The following is a 20278-nucleotide window of genomic DNA, read 5'->3' as shown; positions in this document are numbered from 1 at the left end:
GAGAGTGGTATGCCAATGCGGCTGAAGGTGGAAATTATGGTGAAGAGGCCCAGGGCTGGAGAGAATGAAGGGTCGCCAATAGTGAGGAAATTGGCGAGGGTGGAGAACATACAGGAAGCCTGTTGACATTCAGCAAGAGCCAAAGGCTACGGTACTGAATATTCGAGGAGTGCGATTGCATCCAATAGTCAGGCGGACAGAAGTAGTACCACTCCACCCAGCAGACTCCGAAGAGATGCCAGGTGTCAGGATGGAGGGGCAGCACCATTAAAGTGGAGATGATGTTAGCCTTGGCAAGGCTCCACGGCCAGCAAGTTTAATGTGAGTGATGGCATGGTTGATCGTGGCATACTGTAAGGAGAAGTCAGGTCTGGGGATGAGGCTGTTGACACTGGAGACTCAAGATTTGGGGGGGGGGAGAGATCGATAACCTTCTTGCCAGAATACTTCTGGCTGGCAATTTTGAGGTGGGGAATAGCAGGGAGGGGAAGGGGCCATTCATAAACCCCTGTTCCACCTCCTGGGAGGGTGGTGACGACTTCTGACTCGTCAAGGGCAAAACACATGTTGAAGCGGAAGAGCACGGAGTAGAGATGAGGCCGGGAGAAAAAACTACATTCAGTCCGTCAAGCAAATATCAGACAAAGGAGGGGTCAGGGTGAAGAGTGGAGACGGCTTGAAGATCAGGGCATTGGGTGGAGGATGAGCCGGGGTGGTTGTAGAGAGGGAGCGGTGGGCCGGAGGAGGGCTGGGCTGCGGCCGGCAGTGAAGGCAGCCGGTTCACTGAACTGGGACAGGGTCGTAGCTCGGATGGCTGTGGTTCCGTAACTGGCTGAGTAGGTGGAGCTGTGAGAGGTCGTTTGGTAGATGGGAGGCCAGAGCGGGCAACCAGATGACTTGCAACGCCGGTGGCGACAGAGCGTGAGAGGTAGGGGTTAAAGGAAGCAATAGGCTGAGAGAGAGGCAGTCACTAGCAGAGAAAGTGGGTAAGCCACTGCCGAGGCAGCGGTCACAGGGCCAGCGAGGCAGGAGAGAGAAATAGGAGCAAGAGGGAAGGAAGCCGAGGGGCCAGAGCAGGCGTACAAGGTGGGCAGGGCACTGCTGGCAGAGGAGGAGACAAGGGCAGGGAGGGAGGGTTGGAGAGTAGGAAAAGCTGACAATAAGGTAGAGAAGTTAGCGGAAACAGAGAGAGATGGAAGGCCCTTGGCAGGGGCAGAGGCATGGCGTCCAGGATGTTTACAGGTTGTGGGCCCGAGCCATCCCCGCATGTGGAGAGGCTGGTGAGATTGGCCTGGAGGCCGACCACCACATTCCGGTTCTTTGTGAGGCCTGGAACGATGGTGTTACAGGACTCATAAAGAGTCAACTTTGAGGAGACCTTTCGCTAACTCAAGGCTTGTCACGCAGCATGCGACACAAAACAGAGAAAAGGAATAACTGTTTGGTCAGGTTTAAGTAGGGTGGTAGTAGTGATTAATTAATGAGAGTGAGAACAAGTGTTGAGGCTGATTAGCAGTTAGTAGCAGCTGGAGCTTGTTGAGTTGCTTGGGAGCTACATTCAAGGCAACTAGTTATGTGTTGCAAACATTAGTGGAGGCTGATTGGCAATGGTTAGCAGCTGGTGCTTGTTGAGTCGCTAAGGAGCTGCGTTCAAGGCACCTAGTTAAGTGTTGCGTTCAAGTCTGGTCCTTTTTCCTGAATTTTTGTTCATCCTTAACACCAGAACACGTGTCTGGGGGTTGCAAATACATTTCTGTAGAAACAATAAGCTTCATGTGATTTCCAGAATATTGTTGTTCAATTCATAGGAACAGACTGGATTGGGGAATCATAACAAGTGACATCAATAAGGGGTCATAGCTTTCATCTGTATTAACCTGGTCAGTCTATCTATGTAATTGAAAGATCAAGTGTTCAAAATGTTTTGAAAACTCAGTTTACTGTACACATACACAAACATGCACAAACAGGAGTTTTGAGTCATAGAATAATTTGCAAGAGCGACAAATGACTCAGAGAGAGAAATAATAAAATAAAAGCTGTCTGAATGGAGTTCTTTACTTTCACTTGTGTGTGTGTGTGTATGTGTGTGTGTGTGTGTGTGTGTCTTGGTTTTCAATTTGCAATGTAATGTATTTGAAAATGATATATTTTTTCTTATCTGGCAACAGCCTAGGTATACATTTTTTTTAATGTTGTATATATATATATATTTATATATTTATATATATATTTTGGGGGGAATACACCCTATGTCTCTCCCGCCTCCTATAATATCTCGTGTCCCGCCTCAACACACAGCTGACCAATGAAAGCGTTTAGCTCACACAGCAGGACCAATCACTGAATAATGTACTCTGGAATCTGGAGCAATGGCGGTGTTATTCGGGTTACCTTTTCGCTTCACCGGGTCTTCGTTTTGCTGCGTAAATGTATGAAACTACAAATCATCTAGATAGTCAGACAAATGATGATGTTATAATTTGTGCTATCAATATTTTGTATAGATCAATGGAAGTGTATGCGCCATGCGCACACTTAATGTGAAGTCTGGAGACGCATGGCGTAAGGAGGAACGGCTTTTACGCAAATGTGGAATCTCATCGAGTCTGTCCAATGACAGAACGGCTGAAGTTATTATTAAATAACGTCAGACAGCTGCATGGTGTAAATAGGCCCTGTATCTAGATCAATCTGACGAGGTTTTCCACGGTAAGACATTTAAAATATATATATATATATATATTCTATGAGAATCAGTGTTGTAGCGTGTCTTCAGCAAACCAAAATGTATCCAGCGACTGTAGCCTGTATCTATTTCTGCCCCATTGAATCGTCTGTAGACTGTTGCTTGTATCTATTTCTGCCCCATTGAATCGTCTTTAGCCTATTGGTAGATAGGCTATTTTAGCACTGTCACTATTCTAGTCACAGTGCTATAGTAGATTTAAAGTAAATGTCCTACAGGCATAGATTCCAACGTCATATATCGAATAGACATGAATAATGCCAGATTGGATTGATCCTAGGTTGACGTGTGTGTTTTTTCCCCCAGATGGCCATGTCTCTGGCTGACAGAGCTCTAGGAGCCATCATTGGATCAGCTGTAGCCGACGCAGCAGGTAATAACTGTAATACAGATCGTTGGCATTACTGTAAAATAGTTTTGACTTTTTGTATAAATAGGGAGTTTTTCGTGACCAATTCTAGGTGCCTGTAAATAGGGTGCAGTTTTTTTTATTTCATTTTTTTACAGATTTTCTATAATGTTGTTGGAATTTGGTTTATAGATTTCCCATCACATGGTCTCTTCCCAGAGGCAAACATAGATAAATGCTCACAAGTAGCCTAGACCTAATGTATGATTTAGAGCATAAAATGGCGTCATTGTATTCAGCATCGGTGTCTTTTAACTCTGTGAAATAATGTTGAAAACCCTGCACCATCCCTTCTAGCCCAGCAATTTATAAGGATAATAAAAATATACACATAATAAACAGACATTTACTTTGGCCATCAGCTTCCCCTCATGACATGACGTCACTCTGACTGTCAATCCCATCCCAGCCCAGCCCCTGCACTGGGTGTACGACCTGGATAAACTGGATGGCTTCCTGAATGAGGCCCCTACACCTGAGTTCAGGCCCAAGTCAGCCAACCCTTTCTACCGCCGTGACACGGGGAACCAGAGCTGCTACGGGGACCAGGCCTTCGTGTTGCTGGAATCACTGTCTGAATGTGGAGGTAGTCAAACTGTTCTAGTGTAGTCTGTTCTATTATTATAGTGTGGCACAACTTTTGAACTAACTGTTATCTTAAGATAACCTCAAAACTATTCCTTTAGCTACACAGCATCTTCGTAGATTCAGACCTCGTCATTTTTTTTCTTCCCTTCTCCCATTTTGTTCAGGTCTGAACGTCAATGATCTGAGAAAGAGGACATATAACTTCTTTGGGCCCAGGTCAGAGTATGACACCCCTGTCAATGACCCGTACAGGGATAAGAGTGGTAAGGAAACCTGATGATGAAGGCTGAAAGGAATGAATACACTCCATTCAGGATGACGTAGTGGATAAATATAGTTGCATCTAAAATAAAACAAACATGACAGGACTGTGAGCATGTAATATTATTTTATTTTTTTAGACTGTGGATATCCGACCAGCAGATCCCTAGTCTTAACTCTTACTTTACCCTAACCTCACCCCTTCCTCTATGTCAGGGGAAACTGGCCTCCAACCATGCATGTTAATGATTGTCAAAAAAGATGAATGTGTTTTGTATTGTGTGTCGTGTAAGAACCCAGACCCCAGCTGCCCATTGAGGGACCATGGCGACATGGAAGTATAAAGAGCTTCATGAAAAACATGGACGCCGGCAAGGAAGAAACAGGTAAACAATAACAACAACAACATTATGTGTATACTATACGTAAGTGATATATGTAAAATAAAGCCTTTTCAGCTCTAATTTTGCATAACGTCTCTCGGGTCTTCTTCTAGGATGTGAGACGGACTTTCAGCCGGATGGCATAGCAAAGCTGGCTCCGATCGTGGCGTTGTATGCTGGGAAGCCTGACGTGCTGGAGAAGGTAGAGGAGGCTGTCCGAGTCACACAGAACAATGACGCGTGTGTGGCTGAGACACTGGCAGCAGCAAGGTCAGTTTCCTGTATAAAGGAAACATACTGTACTGTATATGTACAGGTATCATGACATGGTGATCACAAGTGCTCTGAGTTTAGGTGGGCTGTCGTGCTTCAGTAAATAAAGGAAAGGAGGGGTGCTCAACAATGACAGAAATCATGTGAAAGGACTTACCAAGAAAAACTTCCAAACGGACTAGGTAGAAAGGAGGTGGAGCACTCCACACAAAGGCAAATACATTTTATTTTAGCTCACTTTAGTCCATTGTACAGGATGCGAACAGATGACTGACGTTTCGACATTGCAAAACACAACATTACAGCCCCAATAACTCTGGTTATACACAACATTACAGACCCAATAACTCTGGTTATACACAACATTACAGACCCAATAACTCTGGTTATACACAACATTACAGACCCAATAACTCTGGTTATACACAACATTACAGACCTAATGACTCTGGTTATACACAACATTACAGACCTAATAACTCTGGTTATACACAACATTACAGACCTAATAACTCTGGTTATACACAACATTACAGACCCAATAACTCTGGTTATACACAGAGCAAAACACAACATTACAGACCTAATGACTCTGGTTATACACAACATTACAGACCCAATAACTCTGGTTATACACAACATTACAGACCCAATAACTCTGGTTATACACAACATTACAGACCCAATGACTCTGGTTATACACAACATTACAGACCCAATGACTCTGGTTATACACAACATTACAGCCCCAATAACTCTGGTTATACACAACATTACAGACCCAATAACTCTGGTTATACACAACATTACAGACCCAATAACTCTGGTTATACACAACATTACAGACCCAATAACTCTGGTTATACACAGAGCAAAACACAACATTACAGACCCAATAACTCTGGTTATACACAACATTACAGACCCAATAACTCTGGTTATACACAACATTACAGACCCAATAACTCTGGTTATACACAACATTACAGACCCAATAACTCTGGTTATACACAGAGCAAAACACATTACAGACCCAATAACTCTGGTTATACACAACATTACAGACCCAATAACTCTGGTTATACACAGAACAAAACACAACATTACAGACCCAATAACTCTGGTTATACACAACATTACAGACCCAATAACTCTGGTTATACACAACATTACAGACCCAATAACTCTGGTTATACACAACATTACAGACCTAATAACTCTGGTTATACACAACATTACAGACCCAATAACTCTGGTTATACACAACATTACAGACCCAATAACTCTGGTTATACACAACATTACAGACCCAATAACTCTGGTTATACACAGAGCAAAACACAACATTACAGACCCAATAACTCTGGTTATACACAACATTACAGACCCAATAACTCTGGTTATACACAACATTACAGACCCAATGACTCTGGTTATAGACAACATTACAGACCCAATGACTCTGGTTATACACAACATTACAGCCCCAATAACTCTGGTTATACACAACATTACAGACCCAATAACTCTGGTTATACACAACATTACAGACCCAATAACTCTGGTTATACACAACATTACAGACCCAATAACTCTGGTTATACACAGAGCAAAACACAACATTACAGACCCAATGACTCTGGTTATACACAACATTACAGACCCAATAACTCTGGTTATACACAACATTACAGACCCAATAACTCTGGTTATACACAACATTACAGACCCAATAACTCTGGTTATACACAACATTACAGACCTAATAACTCTGGTTATACACAACATTACAGACCCAATAACTCTGGTTATACACAACATTACAGACCTAATAACTCTGGTTATACACAACATTACAGACCCAATAACTCTGGTTATACACAACATTACAGACCCAATAACTCTGGTTATACACAGAGCAAAACACATTACAGACCCAATAACTCTGGTTATACACAACATTACAGACCCAATAACTCTGGTTATACACAACATTACAGACCCAATAACTCTGGTTATACACAACATTACAGACCCAATAACTCTGGTTATACACAACATTACAGACCCAATAACTCTGGTTATACACAGAGCAAAACACAACATTACAGACCCAATAACTCTGGTTATACACAACATTACAGACCCAATAACTCTGGTTATACACAACATTACAGACCCAATAACTCTGGTTATACACAACATTACAGACCCAATAACTCTGGTTATACACAGAGCAAAACACATTACAGACCCAATAACTCTGGTTATACACAACATTACAGACCCAATAACTCTGGTTATACACAGAACAAAACACAACATTACAGACCCAATAACTCTGGTTATACACAACATTACAGACCCAATAACTCTGGTTATACACAACATTACAGACCCAATAACTCTGGTTATACACAACATTACAGACCTAATAACTCTGGTTATACACAACATTACAGACCCAATAACTCTGGTTATACACAACATTACAGACCCAATAACTCTGGTTATACACAACATTACAGACCCAATAACTCTGGTTATACACAGAGCAAAACACAACATTACAGACCCAATAACTCTGGTTATACACAACATTACAGACCCAATAACTCTGGTTATACACAACATTACAGACCCAATGACTCTGGTTATAGACAACATTACAGACCCAATGACTCTGGTTATACACAACATTACAGCCCCAATAACTCTGGTTATACACAACATTACAGACCCAATAACTCTGGTTATACACAACATTACAGACCCAATAACTCTGGTTATACACAACATTACAGACCCAATAACTCTGGTTATACACAGAGCAAAACACAACATTACAGACCCAATGACTCTGGTTATACACAACATTACAGACCCAATAACTCTGGTTATACACAACATTACAGACCCAATAACTCTGGTTATACACAACATTACAGACCCAATAACTCTGGTTATACACAACATTACAGACCTAATAACTCTGGTTATACACAACATTACAGACCCAATAACTCTGGTTATACACAACATTACAGACCTAATAACTCTGGTTATACACAACATTACAGACCCAATAACTCTGGTTATACACAACATTACAGACCCAATAACTCTGGTTATACACAGAGCAAAACACATTACAGACCCAATAACTCTGGTTATACACAACATTACAGACCCAATAACTCTGGTTATACACAACATTACAGACCCAATAACTCTGGTTATACACAACATTACAGACCCAATGACTCTGGTTATACACAACATTACAGACCTAATGACTCTGGTTATACACAACATTACAGACCTAATGACTCTGGTTATACACAACATTACAGACCTAATGACTCTGGTTATACACAACATTACAGACCTAATGACTCTGGTTATACACAACATTACAGACCCAATAACTCTGGTTATTCATTTAAAACCCAAATGGATTTTTCCTTCTTTCTGTTCCAGGATCCTAGAGCATTTCATCCTGAATGGTCCTGATGAGAAGGTCCTGGATTCTGTGCTTGATCAGCTCACTGACCCGAACAGGAAACAGCCACAGGACCTGGACAAAGCTGTGGTTGGTATGTGACTCACTGAGTGGGAGGTCCACCCTGGCCTGTGTCCCAATAATCTGTCCTTTCTCTTAAAGTGTGCAGTCGTCCACTACTAACTATTCATGCATCCCTGTATGAATAGTTACCAAGAAAACAAGTAATTCTATTAGAATAAATATGTAATGATCTAACACATTTCTAATCAATTCTATGTTTCAGGCCACATTTACCAGGTGAGGGAGAATCTGTCCAAGGCTCACCAGGATCTGATCCCCAGTGTCTTTCCCAACAGCTGTGGTAAAGCTATGTCGTTTAACACTCATTCACTTTTTAATTGAACCTGTTTGATGTTACTTTTTTTGTGGGAATATGAAATATAAACAGAATTCAACTATGGTTGTCTAACCTTGTCTTGGTCTCAGTCTGTCAGTTGTGTTTAAGTGGTTTAAGTGATCGGGTTGGGTATTGTGGCTGATATTTTCTATTCTACTGTATGGTCTCAATCTCTTAGGTTTGCCTGGTTCGTTCCAAGCGGCACTGCATGGGGTCCTGACGGCTAAGGAGTTTGATCAAGCTATCAGGGACACCATGGTCTGCGGAGGATGCACTTGCAGCAGGAGCTCATTCATCGGTGCCTGTCTAGGGGCTCAGGTACTATGGACACTTAACACTTACACTAGTCTTTTCTTATTTACCACTGACTTTGCTAATAGTTACTTATCGAAGAAAATGCTTAGTTACCCTTTTAAGATGAATGTAAGTTGCTCTGGGCAAGAGCATCTGCTAAATGACTACAATGTAAACATGTATCAGGGCTCTGGTATGGAACACTATATAACTAGGACCTAACTAACTGTGGATCTCTTCTGGATGTTCTGGTGACTTACTGAAATGACTCGGGTAACTATGGACACTGTCAAACAGTGCTTTACCTGGTCAGGTAACAATGGACACTAATAAACAGGGCTTTAGCTGGTCAGGTAACTATGGACACTAATAAACAGGGCTTTAGCTGGTCAGGTAACTATGGACACTAATAAACAGGGCTTTACCTGGTCAGGTAACTATGGACACTATTAAACAGGGCTTTAGCTGGTCAGGTAACTATGGACACTATCAAACAGGGCTTTAGCTGGTCAGGTAACTATGGACACTATCAAACAGGGCTTTACCTGGTCAGGTAACTATGGACACTATTAAACAGGGCTTTAGCTGGTCAGGTAACTATGGACACTATTAAACAGGGCTCTACCTGGTCAGGTAACTATGGACACTATTAAACAGGGCTCTACCTGGTCAGGTAACTATGGACACTATTAAACAGGGCTTTAGCTGGTCAGGTAACTATGGACACTATCAAACAGGGCTTTACCTGGTCAGGTAACTATGGACACTATCAAACAGGGCTTTACCTGGTCAGGTAACTATGGACACTAATAAACAGGGCTTTAGCTGGTCAGGTAACTATGGACACTATTAAACAGGGCTTTAGCTGGTCAGGTAACTATGGACACTATCAAACAGGGCTTTACCTGGTCAGGTAACTATGGACACTATTAAACAGGGCTTTAGCTGGTCAGGTAACTATGGACACTATCAAACAGGGCTTTACCTGGTCAGGTAACTATGGACACTAATAAACAGGGCTTTACCTGGTCAGGTAACTATGGACACTATTAAACAGGGCTGTACCTGGTCAGGTAACTATGGACACTATTAAACAGGGCTGTACCTGGTCAACTCGGGGACATACCTGTAATGGATCTCTTCTGTATAATCTGATGTTCTAGGGTCAGGATTTTCCTGGCCATGTTTATGACTTGGCTTGGAAAGACTAGGGCTCAGAGGGTGTTGCTGTTCAAGTCACATATGGTCATGAAAACCTCGGGACTCCATATTAAATACACATTTCATTATGGTTAGATGTTTTTTTTTTTGAGGAACTCAAAAAATAATATTACTAACGTTTTTAGTAAATGTTTTTATCTGTACAGATTGGGCTGCAAGGCATCCCTAACTCATGGAAGACCAAGACCCTACGGTACAACTCTCTCCTGGAACACGGCAAAAAAGTGACTGAACGTTATCACCAAATGTAATCCAACTACTTCTGACCGTTTATATTCACATTCTAGATGACCACGTATGTAATCTAACCTTATTATCACCCGTCCCCTCTATCTTCACTGACTGGCGCACTTTGACAGAACGTTAAATGAAGGTCCCAGCCTAAACTAGTGGGTTGGAACTGGATGCTCGTGATTCTGTTGACTCGCAGCATGTTGTATGAAGATGTTTCTACTTGTTCTTTTCAACGAAGGCATTTCTATAATTAAAGCCATCCTTATAAACACTTACTCTGTGACTTGATGTTTGTAAAGCCCACCATGGCTAGGAGAGATGCTCGTGGAGTAATGTGAAGATGACTCCGATGCCTAAAGAAAGATCTGGTAAAAGTGGGTTTAACGTGAGGTGAAATGTAGGTTAAAATGCTCCCTCCATTAGATATGCACTGGCCTAAAGCCCAGTCTGTTTAGTCCGTCTATGACCACGACTCCTTACCACAGGATTACACTGTCTGAGATTAAACCATGTTCTTTTTCCTAATGTTTACAGAACATTCCCAGAACATTCCTACATTTCTTAAACAAGAACATTTTTGGCCAGAACCACCCTTGCTGGACACTGTCCATTCCAATCGCTGAACTCATACACACAAGTTGAACTTGCGAGCACGCGTGGTGGCACGCACTCACTCACACACACACACTCACAGCCAAAGGTTAAATAAAAAAAATATTAAAAAGAAAAACACCATTGCAATGATATGAGTTACCCAATGAACTGCAGAAAAGAGTATGGCATGTTCTCAAGTCATTTAATGTATTTTATTCAACATGGGATTTTTTTCTCCCCTCCAGCCTAAGACCCTCTCTCACCACATCTGACGCAAAAAAAGCTTTTTCATTCATTCATTTTCAAATCGATAATGGAAATGCAGTATTTTGGGGGGGGGGGGGTCAAATTACAGCTCATCTAAAACAGTGTTCAACAATTCTCCTTGTCTACGAATCCCTAAATGGAATTGAACCAGCCTATCTTGTCAGACCTACTCTTCCCCCTATGAACCTCCATCCACGCTATGTTCAACTCAAGACAAACTGCTCCATGGCCCCAGGGACCTGGCTCCTCCCACGCACCACACCATTGGAACGCCCTTCCTGACAAACTCAGGGCTGTTCAGACGGTTGGGGCTTTTAAAGCAGGCCTTAAGACTCAGACGGTTGGGGCTTTTAAAGCAGGCCTTAAGACTCAGGGACAGACAGCCGGGACGTTGAGGTTGGGGATAGTACATAATGGTACATGGGTGTCACACCAGTCTGGTCAGAGGAAGAGAAGGAGGAGCATTAAAAGGCGGAGGGTATATTACAATGAAGGTAAATACGGAGCAACCTCCCCATTAGTGCCAGACTTTCCCATCAGAGTGGGCTGGAATAAAGTAAAATTATCATTTTCTGACCCTGATAATAACACAGTCCTACACACCCACACACACACTCACACACACCCTCACACACACATACACACACACACACACCCACACACACATACACACCCTCACACACACACATACACACACCCTCACTGAGAGAATCTTTCTAGCCTATCATCTGGCTGAAATGGGCATGGTCCACAACCAAAAACACATATGTAAGTTGAGCATTGTTAATGAACTAGAAAATGAACAGTTATTTCTGGTTGTTTGTCAAAGTGAGTTGGCTGACTCATTGATCCTCTGCTCTGTAGTATACCCCTCTGGTATCTACAGTGTGATGCATAGTATTCAAATGTTTATTATGTATTATGTCCTTTATATGTCACAACACATCTTAACAATATGTGTTAACATACGCTATATATACAAAAGTATGTGGATTCACATCCCCTTTCAAATGAGTGGATTCAGCTATTTCAGCCACACCCGTTGCTGACAGGTGTATAAAATCGAGCACACAGCCTTGCAATCTCCATAGACAAACATTGGAAGAAGAATGATCTGTACTGAAGAGCTCATTGACTTTCAACGTGGCACTGCCATAGGATGCCACCTTTCCAACGAGTCAGTTCGTCAAATTTCTGCCCTGCTGGAGCTGTACCGGTCGACTGTAAGAGGTGTTATTGTGACGTGGAAATATCAAGGAGCAACAACGGCTCAACCTCAGTGGTAGGCCACACAAGCTCACAGAATAGGACCGTAGAGAGCTGAAGCGCATAAAAATTGTATGTCCTCGGTTGCAACACTCACTACCGAGTTCCAAACTGCCTCTGGAAGCAACGTCAGCACAAGAATTGTTCATCAGGAGCTTCATGAAATGGGTTTCCATGGCTGAGCAGACGCACAAAAGCCTAAGATCACAACGTGCAATGCCAAGCGTCAGCGGGAGTGGTGTAAAGCTCGCCGCCATTGGACTCTGGAGCAGTGGAAACGTGTTCTCTGGAGTGTTGGATTACGCTTCACCATCTGGCAGTCTGACGGACAAATCTGGGTTTGGTGGATGCCAGGAGAACGCTACCTGCCCGAATGCGTAGTGCCAACTGTAAAGTTTGGTGGAGGAGGAATAATGGTCTGGGGCTGTTTTTCATGGTTTGAGCTAGACCCCTTAGTTCCAGTGAAGGGAAATCTTAACACTACAGCATACAATGAAATTCTAGGTGATTCTGTGCTTCCAATTTTTTGGTAACAGTTTGGGGAAGACCCTTTCCTGTTTCAGCATGACAATGCCCCTGTCCACAAAGGTTCATAAAGAAATGGTTTGTCGAGATTGGTGTGGAAGAACTTGACTGGCCTGCACAGAGCCCTGACCTCAACCCCATAGAACACCTTTGGGATAAATTGGAATGCCGACTGCGAGCCAGGCCTAATCGCCCAACATCAATGCCTGACCTCACTAATGCTCTTGTGGCTGAATGGAAGCAAGTCCCCGCAGTAATGTTCCAACATCTAGTGGAAAGCCTTCCCAGAAGAGTGGAGGCTGTTGTAGCAGCAAAGGGGGGACCAACTCCATATTAATGCCCATGATTTTGGAATGAGATGTTCGACGAGCACGTGTCCACATACTTTTGGCCATGTGTATATGTTATGGGAGTATTATTTCAGTGATACTTGTGGTCATGGTAATGAAACAATCGAACAAAGAACACAAAACACACAAAAAAAAAACATAATTCAATCTTATTCATACATTTTTTTTATCTCTCTCATCACTTCTCAATTCAGCTATTTTACTGTTTTAAACTGTTCCCCTTTTGTTGCACGCTGGGAAGCACTTCATGACATCGTCTGTGGAGGGCAACCAATAGAAGATAAAGCACACACGATACCTACTTAAACAAAATGAAGGTAGTTTCCTTTAAAATTATTCATACATATTATCCTGCCAATCACTAAATGAAGAAGTTTAAGAAAAATATAAACTTAAATTGTACCTTTTGTAATGACCACCCAGAAACTGTGTTGCATCGTTTTTTGGCATTGTATTCATGTAAGAAAACTGGCAAGACATCAGTAGATTTATAATTGAACACGTTTATGAAGATCTTACACTATTACACTACCGTAATAGCCTTGGTTTCATGCATGTTAACATTAGAAGCCTCCTCCCTAAGTTTGTTTTGTTCACTGCTTTAGCACACTCTGCCAACCCAGATGTTTTAGCCGTGTCTGAATCCTGGCTTAGGAAGACCACCAAAAATTCTGACATTTTCATCCCTAACTACAAGATTTTCAGACAAGATAGAACGGCCAAAGGGGGCGGTGTTGCAATCTACTGCAAAGATTGCCTGCAGAGTTCTGTTTTACTATCCAGGTCTGTTCCGAAACAATTTGAACTCCTACTTTTAAAAATCCACCTCTCTAAAAACAAGTCTCTCACTGTTGCCGCCTGCTAAAGACCACCCTCTGCCCCCAGCTGTGCTCTGGACACCATATGTGAACTGATTGCCCCCCATCTATCTTCAGAGCTTGTGCTGCTAGGCGACCTAAATTGGAACATGCTTAACACCCCAGCCATCCTACAATCTAAGCTTGATGCCCTCAATCTCACACAAATTATCAATGAACCTACCAGGTATCACCCCAATTCCGTAAACACGGGTACCCTCATAGACATCATCCTAACCAACTTGCCCTCCAAATACACCTCTGCTGTTTTCAACCAAGATCTCAGCGATCACTGCCTCATTGCCTGTATCCGTAATGGGTCAGCGATCAAACGACCTCCACTCATCACTGTCAAACGCTCCCTGAAACACTTCAGCGAGCAGGCCTTTCTAATCGACCTGGCCGAGGTATCCTGGAAGGATATTGATCTCATCCCGTCAGTAGAGGATGCCTGGATATTTTTTTTAAATGCCTTCCTCACCATCTTGAATAAGCATGCCCCATTCAAGAAATTTAGAACCAGGAACAGATATAGCCCTTGGTTCTCTCCTGACCTGACTGCCCTTAACCAACAGAAAAACATCCTATGGCGTTCTGCATTAGCATCGAACAGCCCCCGTGATATGCAACTTTTCAGGGAAGCTAGAAACCAGTATACACAGGCAGTTAGAAAAGCCAAGGCTAGCTTTTTCAAGCAGAAATTTGCTTCCTGCAACACAAACTCAAAAAAGTTCTGGGACACTGTAAAGTCCATGGAGAATAAGAACACCTCCTCTCAGCTCCCAACTGCACTGAAGATAGGAAATACTGTCACCACCGACAAATCCATTATAATTGAGAATTTAAATAAGCATTTTTCTACGGCTGGCCATGCTTTCCACCTGGCTACCCCTACCCCGGTCAACAGCACTGCCCTCCCCTCTGCTACTCGCCCAAGCCTTCCCCATTTCTCTTTCTCCCAAATACAGTCAGCTGATGTTCTGAAAGAGCTGCAAAATCTGGACCCTCACAAATCAGCCGGGCTAGATAATCTGGACCCTTTCTTTCTAAAACTATCTGCTGAAATTGTTGCCACCCCTATTACCAGCCTTTTCAACCTCTCTTTCGTGTCGTCTGAGATTCCCAAAGATTGGAAAGCAGCTGCGGTTATCCCCCTCTTCAAAGGGGGAGACACTCTAGACCCAAACTGCTACAGACCTATATCTATCCTACCCTGCCTTTCTAAGGTCTTCGAAAGCCAAGTCAACAAACAGATTATCGACCATCTCGAATCCCACCATACCCTCTCCGCTATGCAATCTGGTTTCAGAGCTGGTCATGGGTGCACCTCAGCCACGCTCAAGGTCATAAACGATATCTTAACCGCTATCGATAGGAAACAGTACTGTGCAGCCATATTCATTGACCTGGCCAAGGCTTTTGACTCTGTCAATCACCACATCCTCATCGGCAGACTCGACAGCCTTGGTTTCTCTAACGATTGCCTCGCCTGGTTCACCAACTACTTCTCTGATCGAGTTCAGTGTGTCAAATCGGAGGGTCTGTTGTCCGGACCTCTGGCAGTCTCTATGGGGGTGCCACAGGGTTCAATTCTTGGACCGACTCTCTTCTCTGTATACATCAATGATGTCGCTCTTGCTGCTGGTGAGTCTCTGATCCACCTCTACGCAGACGACACTATTCTGTATACTTCTGGCCCTTCTCTTGACACTGTGTTAACAACCCTCCAGGCGAGCTTCAATGCCATACAACTCTCCTTCCGTGGCCTCCAATTGCTCTTAAATACAAGTAAAACTAAATGCATGCTCTTCAACCGATCGCTGCCTGCACCTGCCCGCCTGTCCAGCATCACTACTCTGGACGGCTCTGACTTAGAATATGTGGACAACTACAAATACCTAGGTGTCTGGTTAGACTGTAAACTCTCCTTCCAGACTCACATCAAGCATCTCCAATCCAAAGTTAAATCTAGAATCGGCTTCCTATTCCGCAACAAAGCATCCTTCACTCATGCTGCCAAACATACCCTTGTAAAACTGACCATCCTACCAATCCTCGACTTCGGTGATGTCATTTACAAAATAGCCTCCAAAACCCTACTCAATAAATTGGATGCAGTCTATCACAGTGCCATCCGTTTTGTCACCAAAGCCCCATATACTACCCACCACTGCGACCTGTACGCTCTCGTTGGCTGGCCCTCGCTTCACACTCGTCGCCAAACCCACTGGCTCCAGGTCATCTACAAGACCCTGCTAGGTAAAGTCCCCCCTTATCTCAGCTCGCTGGTCACCATAGCAACGCCCACCCGTAGCACGCGCTCCAGCAGGTATATCTCTCCGGTCATCCCCAAAACCAATTCTTCCTTTGGCCGCCTCTCCTTCCAGTTCTCTGCTGCCAATGACTGGAACGAACTACAAAATTCTCTGAAACTGGAAACACTTATCTCCCTCACTAGCTTTAACTTTTACTGCCTCTGAAACCCGGATCCGGGATCCCCCCCCACCCCCCCACACTGATTAGCATCGCTAGCATAGCGTCACATTTAAATAGTAGCATCTAAATATCATTAAATCACAAGTCCAAGACACCTAATGAAAGATACAGATCTTGTGAATAAAGTCACCATTTCAGATTTTTAAAATGTTTTACAGGGAAGACAACATATGTAAATCTATTAGCTAACCATGTTAGCAAAAGACACCCTTTTTCTTTGTCCACCATTTTTTCTCAACACCAGTAGCTATCACCAATTCGCCTAAACTAAGATATTGATAGCCACTAACCAAGAAAAAAACTCATCAGATGACAGTCTGATAACATATTTATGGTATAGGATAGGTTTTGTTATTAAAATGTGCATATTTCAGGTATAAATCATAGTTTGCCATTGCAGCCAGCATCACAAATCTCACCAAAGCTCCTAGAATTACTACACAGAGCAACGTGTATTACCTAATTACTAATCATCAAACATTTCGTAAAAATACACAGCATACACTAATCGAAAGACACAGATCCTGTGAATACAGACAATATTTCAGATTTTCTAAGTGTCTTACAGCGAAAACACAATAAATCGTTATATTAGCATACCACATATGCAAACGTTACCAGAGCATTGATTCTAGCCAAAGAGAGCGATAACGTAAACATCGCCAAAATATATAAATTTTTTCACTAACCTTCTCAGAATTCTTCAGATGACACTCCTGTAACATCACATTACAACATACATATAAAGTTTGTTCGAAAATGTGCATATTTAGCCACCAAAATCATGGTTAGACAATGACAAAAGTTGCCCAGCTGGTCAGACAATGTCGTGCGCCATATTAGACAGTGATCTAGTCATATACATAAATACTCATAAACGTGACTAAAAAATATAGGGTGGACAGCGATTGATAGACAATTTAATTCTTAATACAATCGCTGATTTACATTTTTTAAATTATCCTTACTTTTCAATACAGTTTGCGCCAAGCGAAGCTACGTCTAAAAAGATGGCGTCATAAGCGATTAACATTTCTCGACAGAAACACGATTTATCATAATTAATTGTTCCTACTTTGAGCTGTTCTTCCATCAGAATCTTGGGCAAAGAATCCTTTCTTGGGTCTAATCGTCTTTTGGTCGAAAGCTGTCCTCTTGCCATGTAGAAATGCCCATTGCGTTCGGCATGAACTGGAACCGTGCCCAGAGATTCACAGTGTCTCAGAAATAAATGTCCCAAAATCGCACTAAATGGATATAAATTGCTATAAAACGGTTTAAATTAACTACCTTATGATGTTTTTAACTCCTATAATGAGTAGAAACATGACCGGAGAAATATAACTGGCTACACTAATGCTTGGAAAAAGAGCAGGGTCGGTGTCCACCGCGCGCCTGACGCATCTGGAAAAGAGTTCCTACCTACACGTGTTTTTGTTTTATAGGAGCTGTGATTGCGCAATCGATACCATTCAAATCGTCATCACGTAAAGGCATCCAGGGGAAGACGTAAGCAGTGTCCGTATCCTGATAGCGTTCACAGTGGCCTTTAAACTGACTCCAGATCAGGGGCCAAAATGTGTGAAATCTGACTCCATGTCAGGGAAATTGCTGTAGAATGAGTTCTGTTCCACTCAGAGACAAAATTCCAACGCCTATAGAAACTAGAGACTGTTTTCTATCCAATAATAGTATTAATATGCATATTGTACGATAAAGAATTTAGTAGGAAGCCGTTTAATCTGTAATGCAATTATGCTAATGAGAAAACAGCACCCCCTGTAGTCGCAAGAAGTTTTAAGCACCAGCTGTCAGAGCAGCTCATAGATTACTGCACCTGTACATAGCCCATCTATAATTTAGCCCAAACAACTACCTCTTTACCTACTGTATTTATTTATTTTGCTCCTTTGCACCCCATTATTTCTATCTCTACTTTGCACCTTCTTCCACTGCAAACCAACCATTCCAGTGTTATTTTTTACTTGCTATATTGTATTTACTTCGCCACCATGGCCTTTTTATATTTTTATTTATTTATATATATATTTTGTTTGCCTTCACCTCCCTTATCTCACCTCACTTGCTCATATTGTATATAGACTTATTTTTCACTGTATTATTGACTGTATGTTTGTTTTACTCCATGTGTAACTATGTGTTGTTGTATGTGTCGAACTGCTTTGCTTTATCTTGGCCAGGTCGCAATTGTAAATGAGAACGTGTTCTCAATTTGCCTACCTGGTTAAATAAAGGTGAAATAAAAAAATTAAAAAAATTGTGGAGAAATGTTCTGCTTGGATTCTTTACCTACGATAGAAATAAGTTGAACTTTTTTTATTTAATTAATTTAATTATTCTTTTTCATTATTCTTCCCTAGAATTAAGCAAACAGCTGGAGGCAGGGCTTTCTCCTATAGAGCACCATTTTTATGGAATGGTCTGCCTACCCATGTGATAGATGCAGACTTGGTCTCAACCTTTAAGTCTTTACTGAAGACTCATCTCTTCAGCAGGTCCTATGATTGAGTGTAGTCTGGCCCAGGAGTGTGAAGGTGAACGGAAAGGCTCTGGAGCAATGAACCGCCCTTGCTGTCTCTGCGTGGCCGGTTCCCCTCTCTCCACTGGGATTCTCTGCCTCTAACCCTATTACAGGGGCTGAGTCACTGGCTTACTGGTGCTCTTCCATGCCGTCCCTAGGAGGGGTGCGTCACTTGAGTGGGTTGAGTCACTGACGTGATCTTCCTGTCCGGGTTAAGTATATATTTTTTTACTCTTCTAACAAAGAAGCTGGTAGAATTATAAGTGTCTGCATGTCCCTTAAGGTCCTTGTGTAATGTGATATTTTAAGCATTTTGAAAAGCATAAAACATCTAGATATGGACCTCAGCCAAGAGAATCAAACCTGGAATCAACACAGCTCCTGTCACGTTCCTGACCTGTTTTCCTTTGTTTTGTATTCATTTTAGTTGGTCAGGGCGTGAGTTGGGTGGGTTTGTCTATGTTTGTATTTCTATGTGGGGTTTTGTGTTCGGCCTGGTATGATTCTCAATTAGAGACAGGTGTGTATTGTTTGTCTCTAATTGAGAGTCATACAAAGGCAGCCAGGGTTTCACTGGTGTTTTGTGGGTGTTTGTTCCTGTGTCAGTGTTTGGGCCACACAGGACGGTTGAAGGTTTGTTAGTTTGTTGTTTTGTAGTTTGTAGTGTCTTGTTTGCTGTTCTTCATTAAAAGATGGCTTATTTCCCTCAATCCGCATCTTGGTCCTATCCATGCTCCTTCTCGTCTAAGGGGGAGAACAACATTGACTGCCTTTACAGAAACACCCACCACAACAGGACCAAGCGGATTGAGGAGAGAGAGAAAGAACTAAGGCACTGGACACAGGAGGAATGGTCTTGGGAGATCATGGACGGAAAAGGACCCTGGGGAAGGGTTGGAGAGAATCGCCGCTCTCGGGAGGTGAAGAAGGCAGCCACAGCCCAGGAGCGGTGGATTGAGGAGGCAGCACGGATGAGAGGCTGGAAGCCCGAGAGGCTCACCCAAGAATTTCTTGGGGGGGGGCTAAAGGGGAGTGTGGCGAAGCCGGGTTGGATACCTGAGCCAACT

At 42.6% G+C, this 20278-nt stretch overlaps 1 protein-coding gene across 1 annotated transcript; it reads left to right on the top strand.

The window, feature by feature from the left end:
* The first annotated feature begins 2511 nt into the window (after positions 1 to 2511).
* On the top strand, positions 2512 to 10589 carry selenoj (selenoprotein J). The gene is made up of 10 exons (XM_055865871.1): positions 2512 to 2712; positions 3056 to 3122; positions 3568 to 3744; positions 3911 to 4009; positions 4301 to 4393; positions 4504 to 4660; positions 8144 to 8259; positions 8452 to 8529; positions 8744 to 8883; positions 10227 to 10589. The coding sequence occupies exons 2-10, from the start codon at positions 3056 to 3058 to the stop codon at positions 10329 to 10331; spliced, it is 1032 nt and encodes a 343-aa protein (XP_055721846.1). The 5' UTR covers positions 2512 to 2712; the 3' UTR covers positions 10332 to 10589.
* The last annotated feature ends 9689 nt before the right edge of the window (positions 10590 to 20278 follow it).

The sequence above is a fragment of the Salvelinus fontinalis genome, chromosome 17 (genome assembly GCF_029448725.1).
Source record: "Salvelinus fontinalis isolate EN_2023a chromosome 17, ASM2944872v1, whole genome shotgun sequence".
In the NCBI taxonomy this organism is placed as follows: domain Eukaryota; kingdom Metazoa; phylum Chordata; class Actinopteri; order Salmoniformes; family Salmonidae; genus Salvelinus; species Salvelinus fontinalis.
This window is presented reverse-complemented; position numbering and strand designations above follow the sequence as displayed.